At 40.2% G+C, this 13,501-nt stretch overlaps 1 protein-coding gene across 14 annotated transcripts in view; it reads left to right on the top strand.

Annotated features, from left to right (window-relative positions):
• VWA3B (von Willebrand factor A domain containing 3B) overlaps positions 1–13,501 on the top strand; it is a 225,676-nt gene that overhangs the window by 147,163 nt on the left and 65,012 nt on the right. For all 14 annotated transcript variants that reach the window (XR_010149071.1, XR_008546486.2, XR_008546484.2 and 11 more), the window contains 3 exons: positions 4,097–4,216; positions 5,838–5,925; positions 6,022–6,178. Coding sequence is in view for 8 of the 14 variants with exons in the window: in XM_054678679.2 (XP_054534654.1) it covers positions 4,097–4,216; positions 5,838–5,925; positions 6,022–6,178 (365 nt within the window). In the remaining 6 variants the exon portion in view is untranslated. The remainder of the gene's footprint in view (positions 1–4,096; positions 4,217–5,837; positions 5,926–6,021; positions 6,179–13,501) is intronic.

The raw sequence follows: 13,501 nt of genomic DNA, 5'->3' as shown, positions 1-13,501 counted from the left end.
AGGTCTACACGGTTTGATCACGTGTATAGGTTTGTGTTTCCACCACTACAGTCAAGATACAGAAGAGTCCCATCACCTAGGGAATCCTTCATGCTGCCCTTTTATAACCACACCCACCTCCCTTGCACACCCTTCCTGCAGCTAAAATCAAACTAAAAGGTGAAAGACTGAATTATTTTCCCCTAAAATTGGGTGAAAGGATGCCTACTCTCACCACCCTTATTCAACATAGCACGGGAAGTTCTAGCCACTGCAACAAAGCAAGAAGAAATAATAAAGCCAGAAAGATTGGAAAGGAAGAAATAAAACTGTCCCTATTTGCGGATATTGTATTGTCTATGTAGAAAACAGCAAGGGATGTACCAAAAATACAAGTCCTAGAGCTACTGAGTTCAGCAAGGTCTCTGGCTACGGGACACACAAAACCAATTGCATTTTGATATACTAACGGTGAACATACAGCAACCTATATTAAAGTCATTCATAATTGCTCCAAATAAAATAAAATAATTAGGTGAACATGTAACAAAGTATGTGCAGAACCCGTTTGCTGAAAATTACAAAATTCTGCTGTAAGACACTAAAGAAGATCTAAATAAATTGAGACACCATGTTCATAGGTTGAATGAATTGGTGTGATAGATGACAATTCTCAGCTCATTTATCTATAGGTTTAATGAAATTCCTAATAGAATCCCAAAAATGTTTTTATAAACATATACAAGCATATTCTAAAATATATACAGAAACATCAGGTTCTACAATAGCTAAAATAATTTTGAAAAAGAGACTAAAGTTGGAGAAATCACTGTACTGGACATTAAGGCTTACCACATAACCACATTAATCAAGACGGTGTGGTATTAGCAGAGGGATAGGTGGAATAGGACCTAGATTTAATCCACACAGACATACCCAAATGATTTGACAAAGGTGCAAAATTAACTCAATGGAGGGAGTATAGCCTTTTCAACAAAGATGCTGAAGCAATATCTACAGTCAAAAAAGGAAAAGAAACTCGACCTTAACCTCACATGTACCGTGGATTTAAATGTAAAACAGAAAACTATAACACTTCTAGAAAAAAATTAAAGAAAACCTCTATCCAGTTAAGGAAGTTCCACACATTTCTAGCTTTCTGAGAGTTTTTATCATGAATGGATGCTGGATTTTATCAAATGCTTTTTCTGTGTCAACTGATATAGGCTTTTTCTTCTTTAGTCTATTGAAATGGTGGATGACATCAATTGATTTTCAAATGTGGAAGCAGCCTTGTATATCTTGGAATATTTCCCACTAAGTCTCAGTGTATAATTATTTTAATACATTGCTGATTCCGTTTGCTAGTATTTTGTTGAGGATTTTGGTATCAAAGTTCATGAAAGCTATTGATCTATAGTTTTTTTTATTTTTCTTTTTTAACACTGACTTCATCCAGCTTTGGTATCAAGCTAATAGTGTCCTCACCAAGTGGGTTGGAAAATTGTCCCTCCTCTTCTATTCCTGGGAGAAATTGATGTAATTCTTCTTTGAATGTTTGGTAGAGTTATCATGGAGCCATTTGGGCCTAGGGATTTCTTTTCCAGATTTTTCATGATGAATGCAATTTCTGTAATGGTTTTAAGGATATTGTCCATTTCAGCTTGGTCGAGTTTTGGCACTTTGTGGTTTTTGAGTAATTGGTCTATTGTTTCTAATTTATCAAATTTATGAGGGCAAAGTTGTTTATTATATCCCTTTGTTAGCTTTTTAATGGCTGCAAGATCTTTAGCAATGAACTCTCGATATTAGTGCTTTGATCTGTCTTCTCTCTTTTTGCCTTTTTTCTATCTATCTAGCTAGAGGCTTTCTTGCTTTTCTTTCTATTTGTTCATTTGTTTCCAGAGAATGTATAATTAATTGTTGAAGTACTTTTATGGGTAGCCTCTTTAAAATCCTTGTCAGATAATTCCAGCTCCTGATTCTTCTTGGTGTTGGCATCATGCATTTGCTTTTTCTGATTGAAGGTGTGATTGTTTTTCTAGTTACTGATATGATGGGTGATTTTTGATAGTATCTTGGACATTTTGTCTATTATGTTAGGAACTCTGCATCTCATTTAAGTATTTTATTTTATGAAGTAGTCACCCTGTTTAAATTTAGCATGTGGGCCTTGACCTACTTTTGTGGGCTGTGGTTCTGATGGCGATTTAATTTTCACAGGCTCTGTGGTATTGTTAATATTTTGGTGCTTGTTTTTATGGTGTTTCTGGGGCTCCTACTGGTCCCTGCTGGTGCTCCCTGAGGTGGCAGCAGGGATCCCCTCAGACCAGGATGTTAGATGTCTCCGAGGGGAGAGTTGCAGCAGCTTCCCCCAGTGTTGTCTCTGAGGTGTCCCCACATTGCTGGCAGGGAGGAGGGCCTTGAACCCACAGGGACAAAGAGGCGTCCCGGAACGGGCCACTAACTGAAGATTGGCCCTCTTGCTCCTGCTATCTCTGTACAAGGGAGCAGCATCGTACATGGGAACAAACAGCCTTCCCACACTGGCCACTTTTGTGGCTGCATCCCTTTTTCCAGTCCTGCCTGCCTGTTCCAGTGAACCTGAGTTTTGCCAGAGTTGCTACTTGTCTTAAATATTTTAATGGCCAATTGTCACTGCCACCATTCCACTTAGATTTGGGATGCTCGGTATTGGGAGACAATCATGTGCTGAGTTTCTATTTTGTTTCTATTTGTGATGTAGAGGAGTGGTGAAATGCCGTGACTGATCCTAAAGAGTCGGAGGAGGGGCTAACTGTTTGACTCCACTGCTAGATAAATGTTTCATTCCGTATTTGTGGCCTTTGGGAATGGTATAGTTTTTATGTTTGGAGACTTGGGGAGCTAAATTTCATTTTCATTTGGCTCACGTAAATCTGATTGTTTTGCCTGGTAATGTTGGTCAAGGTGGGCTGCCAGTGTGGACACTGGCAGGAGCTCAGCTCTCTGATTTGGATTGTTTATCTCTTTCTCACAGACATAGCTTCTAAGAAAATTTAGCTTTCTTAGTTCCTGGGTACAGAGACAATCAAGGCAGGGCTTACCCTTTTGTTGCCTAGAAAAACAATGATTACCGTATAGCACACTCCTTCTCTATGCATGGAGACCACTGGTGTTACTTTTCTGTGTGAAAGCCACCCATTTGCAGATTACTAGCTAATCTTCACTCTAACTATCTAATTTCTTGTAGGAGAGGGTAAGTCCTCTCAGTGAAAACACAGACACATTTCATTCACGAACGCTGACATAAAGCCTTGGAACTAGGTACTTCTAAAGCCTCCAAATTATGAAGTACAGACTACATTACAATTAGTGTGGTTTATGTTATCAAATATAAAAAGTAATCAAGATGACTTGGCACAGGCTCATTGTCCTCTAAAGCACACAGATTCAAGGTCAATATTTGCTAAGTTGTCATTTGCCTGTAGAAGGGACACATCACAGGGTAGAAAATAACATAAACAAAGATCTGGACAGCAACTGTGGTGGGCAGAATTTCTAGAATGGCTTACCAAAGATGTCCTGCCCCGAACCCTGCAATCTTTGAATATGATGACACGTCACTCTCATGACCAGGTTATGCTGACCTAGACAGGGTTATCTAGGTGGGTCCAGTGTAACTGTGGGAACCGTGAAAAGCAGGAGCTATTTCCAGCTGGTGGCAGAAGAGAAAGAGAGATTTGAACCACAAGAGGAATTCAATGTGCTATTACTGGCTTGAAGATGGAAGAGTCATGTGAAAAGTAATACAGATGCCTTAAGCAGCTGAGAGAGGCCGCTGGGCTACAGTCAGCAAGGAAATGGGGCCTCAGTCCTACAACTGCAAGGAGCTGGGTTCTGCCGGCAGCCTGAATGAGTGTGGAAGCTGACTTCTCTCCAGGAGGGGTCCAGCTTAAATTCAGATAAAGGGAGCAGGGCATCCTGGCAGCATTCAGTTTGTGGCAGCACCATCCTCAGAGGTTTGGGAAACAAAGGTTGCATTCTTACTTTAAGGAGCTGATAAAATAGTTATATCTAATGAAGCATCTCCTTCCATCCCCAATTCCTTTAACTCTTCCCTCTGTGATACCAACAGAATCAACCAAAACCAGCCTGCTCAGAAGCCAGATGTCCTCCCTCAGGAGCTCAGCTTGCAGTGAAAGGAAGGATGGCCTCTCCAATGCCAGCAGCCGGAGGACTGCTCTAAGTGACAAAGGCAAGCCGGAAAGCGTCTCTGTGGCCAACCAACCTCCCTTTCCACAATGTATCTGTTCCAGAAAGAGCTGTGTGTAGATATGTTGGGGAAATCATATTTTAAATGGGCCCAGATTGCTTCCTATTCAAAGGAATCCCTTGTAAGTCAGGTCTGCCTGCTTTATGACCTGGATTTTCTGAGAGCTGGCCTTGTGCTTATGGTGCCTGGGTGTTTAATACACACGTGGCTCACATAACTATGGTCATGCTGCTGCCCCTCCATGGTTTGATTTTGAAACTGTCATATTTCATACTTGATTTTTTTTCTTCCCTTTCTTCAGTGGATGATGCTATAAGATGAGCCCCTCTCTGGTCCAAATTGTCAGCCTTTTGGGGACTGCATATGAGGAAAATGTGATGTTTCCACTCAATTTTTATTACTATTGATAAAATTATTCATCTTAAAGTAATAAGTTTTGAAACGTTTGATGCCTGTAACATTTTTCTTTTATTTCAAATGGTTGATACATTTAAAATCCCAGTTAAACACACACATATACACACAATCCCCTAGGGAGTAGGAAGTGGCCGAGTGGCAAATGTGCCCCTGTGGCTACACAGTCATAGTTTAATTTAGAACTCTGTTTTCTTCATTGCTGATCTGTCTGATATCTTTTCTGCACTTTTTTTTTTTTTTGAGGTAGAGTCTCACTTTGTTACCTAGGCTGGAGTGCAGTGGCGTGATCTCGGCTCACTGCAACCTCTGCCTCCGCGGTTCAAGTAATTCTCCTGCCTCAGCCTCCCGAGTAGCTGGGATTACAGGCAGCCGCCAACAGGCCAAGCTAATTTTTGTATTTTTAGTAGAGACAGGGTTCCACCATATTGGTCAGGCTAGTCTCAAACTCCTGACCTCAAGTGAGCCACCCGCCTTGGCCTCCCAAAGTGCTGGGATTTTGGCCGGGCACAGTGGCTCCCTTTCAATTAACCTGCCATATTTCCTAAGTTGTCTACATGCACATTCCTTAAAGGGCTTATCAAATGATGATTGGGATATGATTTCTTAGCTATTTAACTAGCTCACACCCAAACACGCCTCCTTCTGAATGCTGCTCATTCAACAAATATCCCTTTTCATTTATAAATACACGTTTATATAAGGATATATTTAAAACCCCAAATATTAATTTGAAAATTTGAACTTACAACTAAACAGGACCTAACAGGTTTTTTGGTTTTCTACAGAAAGCTGAAGAACCACTAAACAATCTATCAGAAATTAAAATGTTGATCAAGGCTCTCATATAATTTGGGGGAGTCCAAAAGGTCAATATTGAACAATCATTGGTTAATGATATTTTTATTGCACACTTTTTAGAGGTGTGTTTTCTGAATGAAAGAATGAATACGTCTCATTGTCTCAAAACAGTGGTAGTGCCGTATTTACCCATGCATTGGTCTGTAGTGTAAATTGCAAAGGAATCTTGCCTGAGAGCCCGCTCTGACAAATCAGGATATGTTCTCTGAAATGTGGTCCATTTATTAGCAATCAGTCACAGCTGAACTGAGACAAGCGTGATCCCTTTGCATTTTATGTAAAACCCATATGTGAGCAAAATATACAACTGCCACTTCCCCTTCCACAGAAATGAGCATCCTGCTGGCTAAGGAGTGGCTGGATGACAAATCGTCAGAGAAGGTGACACGAGAAGGAAGCCAGGTTTATGACCACGAGTGAGTTCTTTAATTTGACAAAGACAGTTCTATTATGCTTCTGTTGGTTAGCCATCAAGTTGTAAATTTTAAAACACCACCTCCTTGTGTTCTTAGTTCTTCAGATGTGTCTTCAGAAAACTGGCTGAAGACCTATGGCTTGGTCGCCAAGAAACTCACCCTCATGGATGCCTTGTCAGTGGCAGCAGTCCCGCACAGCTCCACCTATGTTCCCGTCCTGGACAAGCATGTCGTGTCTAAGGTCTTTGATGAGGTAAACTGATTGTCTATACGTCCCTACTTGAGGCCATTTTCATTTTCTGCTCAAATAAAAAGTAGTCCAATTTCTTGTGTGGTTGTAACAGAAATGTATTTTAGCCATTGGGGGAAAAAGTATTTGTAAAGGCAGTAAAAGGGAGAGAGAGAGGCTTTTAAGAATTTGGGCACGGTGGCTCATGCCTGTAACCCCAGCACTTGGGAAGGCTGTGGTGGGTGGATCCCTTGAATCCAGGAGTTTGAGACCAGCCTGGGCAACATCGTGAAACCCTGTTTCTACAAAAAATACAAAAATTAGCCAGGCATGGTGGCATGCACCTGTATCCCCAGCTACTTGGGCCACTGAGGTGGGAGAATCGCTTGAGCCTGAGAGATCGAGGCTGCAGTGAGCGGTGATTGCATCACTGCATTCCAGCCTGGGTGACAAAGCGAGATCTTGTCTCAAAAACAACGAAAATAAGAATTCTCTTTTTAAGCTGAGAGAAACTGATCTTGGTTGGGTTGGCACTTCGTGGTTCGTTGCTAATGGATAGAAGTGTGGGGCTGCAGAAATGATTGAAAACTCTAGGTCAGAGTCATGAGTGAACATCAAATATCATCCCTTTATGAAAGGAAAGGGAGGACTTGCGAGAGATTATGTCCTTCTTTTGCTTACCTTCTCTTCCTAAATTGAGTGGCATCTTTTGTATGTAAAGGAAAAAGTTAAGAGAGAAAACAAGCAAGCCACATGTTAGCGAAAGAACCACCAGATTGTCCTAGGCCGGTCCCGAGAGGAGAAAAACAGCTTCCAATGGGAGGGCATGGTAGGGTTAAATGTGGAGGAAGGCCAAGGAAGTACTGAAAACTTAACACTGAATTTGGCAACAAGGAGGTGCTCATCTTTACAAGAATAATTCCAGTGGAACGGCTAATCTCGGGTCCGACTGCAGTGGGATGAAGAACACCAAAAACATGAGAACATGAAGACGGAACCTCAGTGCTTCCTGGCAAATACAACAGCAACTAACGATTTAAATAGAAACATTTCAGTCTTTGCAGTCACTGAATGGAAACAATATCCTTAAAAGACTTGTCTCATGCTGAAATCTTTGCAGAGGAAATGATACAATGCTTAGGGATGCTGGGGTTTGCTTTATTGTAATTGGGGTGGTGGAGTAGTGTGGGCGGGGGAGAGTAGATGAAATAGATAGACCACACGTTGATCATTGTTGCATTTGGATAAGACTTAGTGAGAAGGGTCGTTTTACTCTTCTTTCTGCTTTTTTGTGTATTTGAAATTTTCCGTAAAAAGAAGTTGAAAAGATCAAAGGCAGGAGAAAGTTTTTTTAAAAATGAAAAGACCTTTTCTAACTGGCCTTGAAATAGCTGAGATTTGATGTATTGGGAGAAGCAGATGAATTGGTGAATTTTTTTCTATTAGCACATTTAAAAAATTATCACCCATGGAGGCTCACCTGCCTGCTGGTTTGGGATGACCAGCGACTCTCCCTCCGGAGGCTGTGTGTGTGTTCTCCTCTAGGCTGGTTCCTGGCTACTTTGCCTCAAGGTGAGTGCTCCTGTCCCTGGCTGTTTCCTTGTCATTGGCAGATTTGATTTATACCTAATTAGTCAGATGTCAACTCACCACTTGAACTTGACTTCTTCTAGAAGCAACAGGGAGAAACTGAACCCTAATTTATTTCTTGTAGGAGGTTTGGGGACAGCTCCTTCATATTCTCTGCAGTTATATTACTATTCTTGAGTTTTATTTGGGATGAAATATATTTAGTGAACTCTACTTAGAAATAGAATTTTCTTGGGCTTATTATGCCTCCTTCTAAATGTCCCAACAACTTGAGGTAGAGTGAAAAGTAAATTTCTTGAAAAAAATATGGTAGGATAGGGAAGCAGAAGCATAAAATCCAAGGAAGAAACAATAAAGGAAAGATTTATAGGCTGAGTAGGTAAAAATGTTATTTTGCTTAAAAACATGTAAATAAAATGAAGACAAATCTCAGAAAAATACCTGCAACACACATGACAGACAAAAAGGGCCATAGGAGTGATATCTTACTTGTGTGTATCAGTATAAAGCACTGTGTTTGTATGAATCAGTGTTCAGTATGCAAACACACATGCACATACATCCATACCATAAGGGAATGAGAAAATGACAAATACTCGAGTGGAAATTTTAGGGAAAAAAAGGAAAAAAGTCAAACTCATATACAAAAATATTTAACTTTACTGGTAACCAAATATATGCCTTAAAAAATGCAAATTGATAATCAATTAGACACCACCTCCCCCATCAAATTGGTAAGGTTAAAAATCACCAATAAACAGTAATGGCAATGACAGGGTGGGATGGACACTTATATCCTGCTAGTGAGAGTATAAATTGGTGCATCCTTAGCGTAAAATGTTCAGAAGCCTTAAGAGCTTATATTTACCCCAGCGAATTCATATATTACTAGGAATCTATGTAAGGAAATAATTAGAGATACTGAAGTATATGTGCAGAGAATAATTACTACAGCCTTTAGCCAACAATGGAAAACAACACAAATTCATATAATGGAATGTCATACATTCATCAAATATCACATTTCTAAAGAATAAGTTTCACACGATGAAAAGTCCTCGTGCTAAATGAAATATCATGCTAAATGAAAAAAATCAGAATATATAGTGTGTTAGAAACTTGGTTGTTCATGTGACTGATTTAGGCATGGTGGTACTTTCCCCTTCCCTCCCTTTTTTCTTTTACCAAAATGTTAACAGTTTAGCTGGGTGGTGAGATTGTTGGGAGATTTTTTTTTTTTTTAATTTATGTAGTTTTTAATTTTTATTGTAGTACTTTTAACTCTGAACATTATTAATTATACACTGAGAAAAATGTTAAGAAAAACAGACCTGGCCAGGTGCAGTGGCTCACACCTGTAATCCCAGCACTTCGGGAGGCCAAGGCAGCGGATCATTAGGTCAGGAGATCGAGACCATCCTGGCCAACATGGCGAAACTCCGTCTGTACTAAAAATACAAAAAAATTAGCCAGGCGTGGTGGCGTGTGCCTGTAGTCGCAGCTACTCGGGAGGCTGAGGCAGGAGAATTGCTTGAATTCGGGAGGCAGAGGTTGCAGTGAGCTGAGATCACGCTACTGCACCCCAGCCTGGCAACAGAGCGAGACTTCATCTAAAAAAAAAAAAAAGAAAGAAAGTGAAACAGACCTGAAAGCAAATGACAGAATGATGTAAATGTAATGGGAACTTAATTTTTAATTAACTGCTTTATTTTTATCTGATAAGTAATATATGAATAATTCTCAGTATATGAGATTTAAGCCATACTTAAGTCTTCAGAGGAGGCTTCTCTCACCACTACGCCTATCCATGAAGGAAACACGTTAAATAGTTTGGTGAATTTCCTTCCAATCCTTTTTCTACATATGCATATGTAAGTATGTGCACACATAACGTATTTATACAGAGACACATAAGAACTTTAATAAACATGAATAAGACAATACCATATACATTTACTATTTTAAAAACTATTTTAAACATTTTGTCTTAGAGCCCTTTCCATACAGGTAGATGGTCTCATGCCTATAGTTGCAAGGTTCTTCCCCATTATTAATGGATATTTACATTGTGTTCTTCCTTCCCCTCTTACAAACATTCCTGTAACAGGTATCTTTGCACATAGATTTTTGGGCACATGTATAAGTCTGTCTTTGGAATAAATTCCTTCAAGTCAGATGGCTGGACCCAAAGGGTATGTGCATTTTAAATTTTGATAATTCAAATCATCCCCCAAATTCATTGTACATTTTCACTAGTATGTATCCCCACAGACAGAGTAAAATAGTACTCTCTTCCTAAGAAGAACTCTGTGTAATACTTGATAATCATTGGTCCTTGGTGTGTAGAAATGCTTTGAAAACCCTGAAAGTAGGATGCAGACATAAGATCTTTATTCAGCCTATTCTTTCCTCATTGGTTCATATGCTGAAGAAGCAAACTTAATATTCAGTCCAACAGTTAGAAATTTTTTTCTCTGAGATGTATGTGATATATCCATACTCTGTGAATAATAATATGCCTACTCTGAGGTTGTTATGGAATTAAAAGAAGTAATGCATACAGTGTAAAGTACTTAGCAGGCACTTAAAATGTTGACTTTTCTTATAAAAATATTCAACAAAATTATGCCTATTGTATATGCCTGTGTTGGGCTCTAGAATACAGTGCCAAACAGGAAAGCCAACATTCCTACCCAAGCACAACCGACAGTCTCAGGAGGAAGTAGCAATGAAAATGAGAGAAGTTCTAGTTAAATGTGACGAGTGGGAAGTGCTGAGTGAAGATGCAGGAGATGTCCCTCACCTGGCTTCAGTGGCCACAGAAGGCTTGCCTTAGCTAGTGGCATCGGAGTTCAGACCCAGGGGAAGAGAAGGAGTTATGAAGGTGGAGAGATGGGAAGAGAGCCCCAGGCAGTGGGGGAGCTTGGGGAATCCTAAGGGACAGAGAATGTTTGTCATTCCAGAGAAGTTTAGTGTGAGTGGAGAAGGTGATAAAGCTGGTGAAGGAAGGGCCTTGATTGAATTAAGGATTTTGAACTTCATCCTGAGGGGAATGGAGGGGTTGTTAGCAGAGGAGAAATTAATTTGGGGTTTGAGCTGGCACACAGAGAATAGTTGGAGAGGCGGGCAGTCAGGAGGCAGTTGGGGAGATGGGGGCAGTCAGGAGGCAGGACTGGGTGGCTGGAACCAGTAGGCTGTGTGGCTGGAACACTGCGGATGTACCCAAAGCTCTTTATAAAGTCAAGTCAACGATGTGGGGCTGAGAGAGAGAAAAATGCCAAGAGTGATTCTCCAGACTCCAGCCTGGAATATCAAGCAGGGGAAAAATAAAGAATGAGTAGTGAGGGTCCTGTTCTTCAGGGGGGCATCCTAGTCATCTGCCTCTAGAACACAAAGCCCAGGGGAGGGGATGAACAGTTCTCAAGCGCATCCCATGGGCACTTGTGCTTGGTGCCTTCTGTGGCATTGTGAGTTCTCAAGACAGCCTGCACGTAGGTAGGCACTGCACAGCACACTTGCCCTCCCTTATTCATAGTAAGAATCACTGTGATGACAGGCATATACTGCAGTGATCTCCAGTCTCACATCTAAAGCACTTTTGTATCTTTGATTCCCTAATATTTTCTCTGACTGGAAGACACCCTCAGCTATAAATGGAAAGAATAACAAAATAATAATCTCAAATATCTTCCACCTCATGGGATGTATACCTTTTTGATGTTTGGACTTTTATGAAAAAGCAGACAAAAAGTAGAATGGAGTTGAAAAGGAAACACACTAGAGTCTTACTTCACTGAGAATCTTAATTGCGTCCTCCTCCTGTGTTCTGTGCACGGCCACATCTGTCTGCATAGAGTTGTAAAGCAGTGTCTGGCTTTGTCCCCAGCTCTTTGTTTCATTCATCACTTATGTATGGGCTCTTTCTTCTTCTGGAACACAATGCTGTTTTGGTTTTCAGTGTTTCCCGGACCAGCCTCAAATCGGTCACCTTGGAAATGAGGTATTGAGCAAAGAGGTTGCCCTAGCAACTCTTCATTACAAGATGCAAAATGGACTCGATAATTTTATCTTAGCTCTTTCAAAAAGATTAACTCTTCCCAAGTCATATACACAATAAAACTGATTTAGCTATGTAATGAACCTAGAATTTAAAGCTCTTTATTTGCTGGTTGATTTGAAAAGCATTGAAATAATTTGGGAAAATTGGTCTGCACCACTGGAGAGTCTACATCATCACCCATGATCATCGTCATTATCATAATGTCTTTTATAGCATCCCATCAAGGCTTCCTGTGTTGTCCGTCCTTCTCCGGGTTCTGCACATAGCTTTGTGACCAGATAGCCTGGATTGGTGCTCCAGCTCTGTCATTTACTCCTGAAGGACCATGGCAAGCTCCCTAATCTAGTATGCAGTGCACCCTCATCATATACTAGGTTCTGAGTAAAGCATTTGATATCATCAAATATCTCATCTAAAACTTAGAGTGACCTGTGAGGTGGCTATTCAGCTCACCATTTAGCTGACAAGGAATATTTGGTGCAAAGAGGCTAGGGGTGCTGTCAGGTCATGACATTTTGTTGCTTTTAAATATAATAGCAATGAACACAAAACTGTACACTGATAGAAAAGCTTTTTAATTAAAAATTTAAAACAGTTATCACAAAACCTACATATGTATATATTCAATGTATAGAAAGATTAGAAAATGTAGATAAGTGAAAAAGAAAGAAGCAATAGTTATCATCCACCTCATCATCTCGTGGTTATCTGGCCAGATCTTCTTACTTTCTGTATATAGATATCCAGACCCTTTGTTCTTTGTTTTGTTTTTGTTTTTATCATAATTAAATGAAACTGAACATCCTGTTTTGTACCTGCATTTTTCAACCACCTATCCATGAACATTGTTCCATGCTGGCATATACTTATCTACTATACCAGTTTAAATGCTCAGCCTTTTAATTGAAAAATATTAATTTAAACTTAAATTGAGAATAGAGTTTTATTTTCTAAAAGTTTAGACTGAAAAACTGTGAGATGTAATTTTTTTTTTTTTCTTGAGATGGGGTCTTGCTCTGTCGCCCAGGCTGGAGTGCAATGGCGTGATCTCAGTTCACTGCAACCTCTGCCTCCCGGGTTCAAGCAATTCTCCTGCCCCAGCCTCCCGAGTAGCTGTGATTACAGGCACACACCACCATGCCTGGCTAATTTTTTTGTATTTTTAGTAGAGATGGGGTTTCACCATATTGGCCAAGCTGGTCTTGAACTCTTGACCTTGTGATCCACCTGCCTCACTCTTCCAAAGTGCTGGGATTACAGGCAAGAGCCACCATGTAATTTACACTGTAGTAACATACTCTCGTGGGTTTATGAATGATCTTACTGACATGCAATTTGGCCAGCTGTTTTGTGGCCCTGCTTTCATTTTGTTCTATGGAGCCTGCAGGTGTTTCAGTTTGAAAGGCAGACATTTAAGTTTTGGCACTTGGCCATTTGCACAACTGTAATATCTATAAAGCTGTTGCACCTACATTCAAAGATTCCCTGTGTGGGATTTACACAGCTATTACATTTCCATTACACACATCCAATCAGAACCTCTCCTTGGCCAATCTGATAGGAAGCTCTGGGATATTTACTGGAAGAACTGATTTAGTTGAAAAACAGTGAAGTTGGAGAATTCAGTCAGAGTTGAACAATAGCTAATCACCAGTTTCACACTAGTTTCTCAATTTCAAAATGTTTTGTGATTGCTT

Source organism: Pan troglodytes, chromosome 12 (assembly GCF_028858775.2).
Source record: "Pan troglodytes isolate AG18354 chromosome 12, NHGRI_mPanTro3-v2.0_pri, whole genome shotgun sequence".
Taxonomy (NCBI): domain Eukaryota; kingdom Metazoa; phylum Chordata; class Mammalia; order Primates; family Hominidae; genus Pan; species Pan troglodytes.
This window is presented reverse-complemented; position numbering and strand designations above follow the sequence as displayed.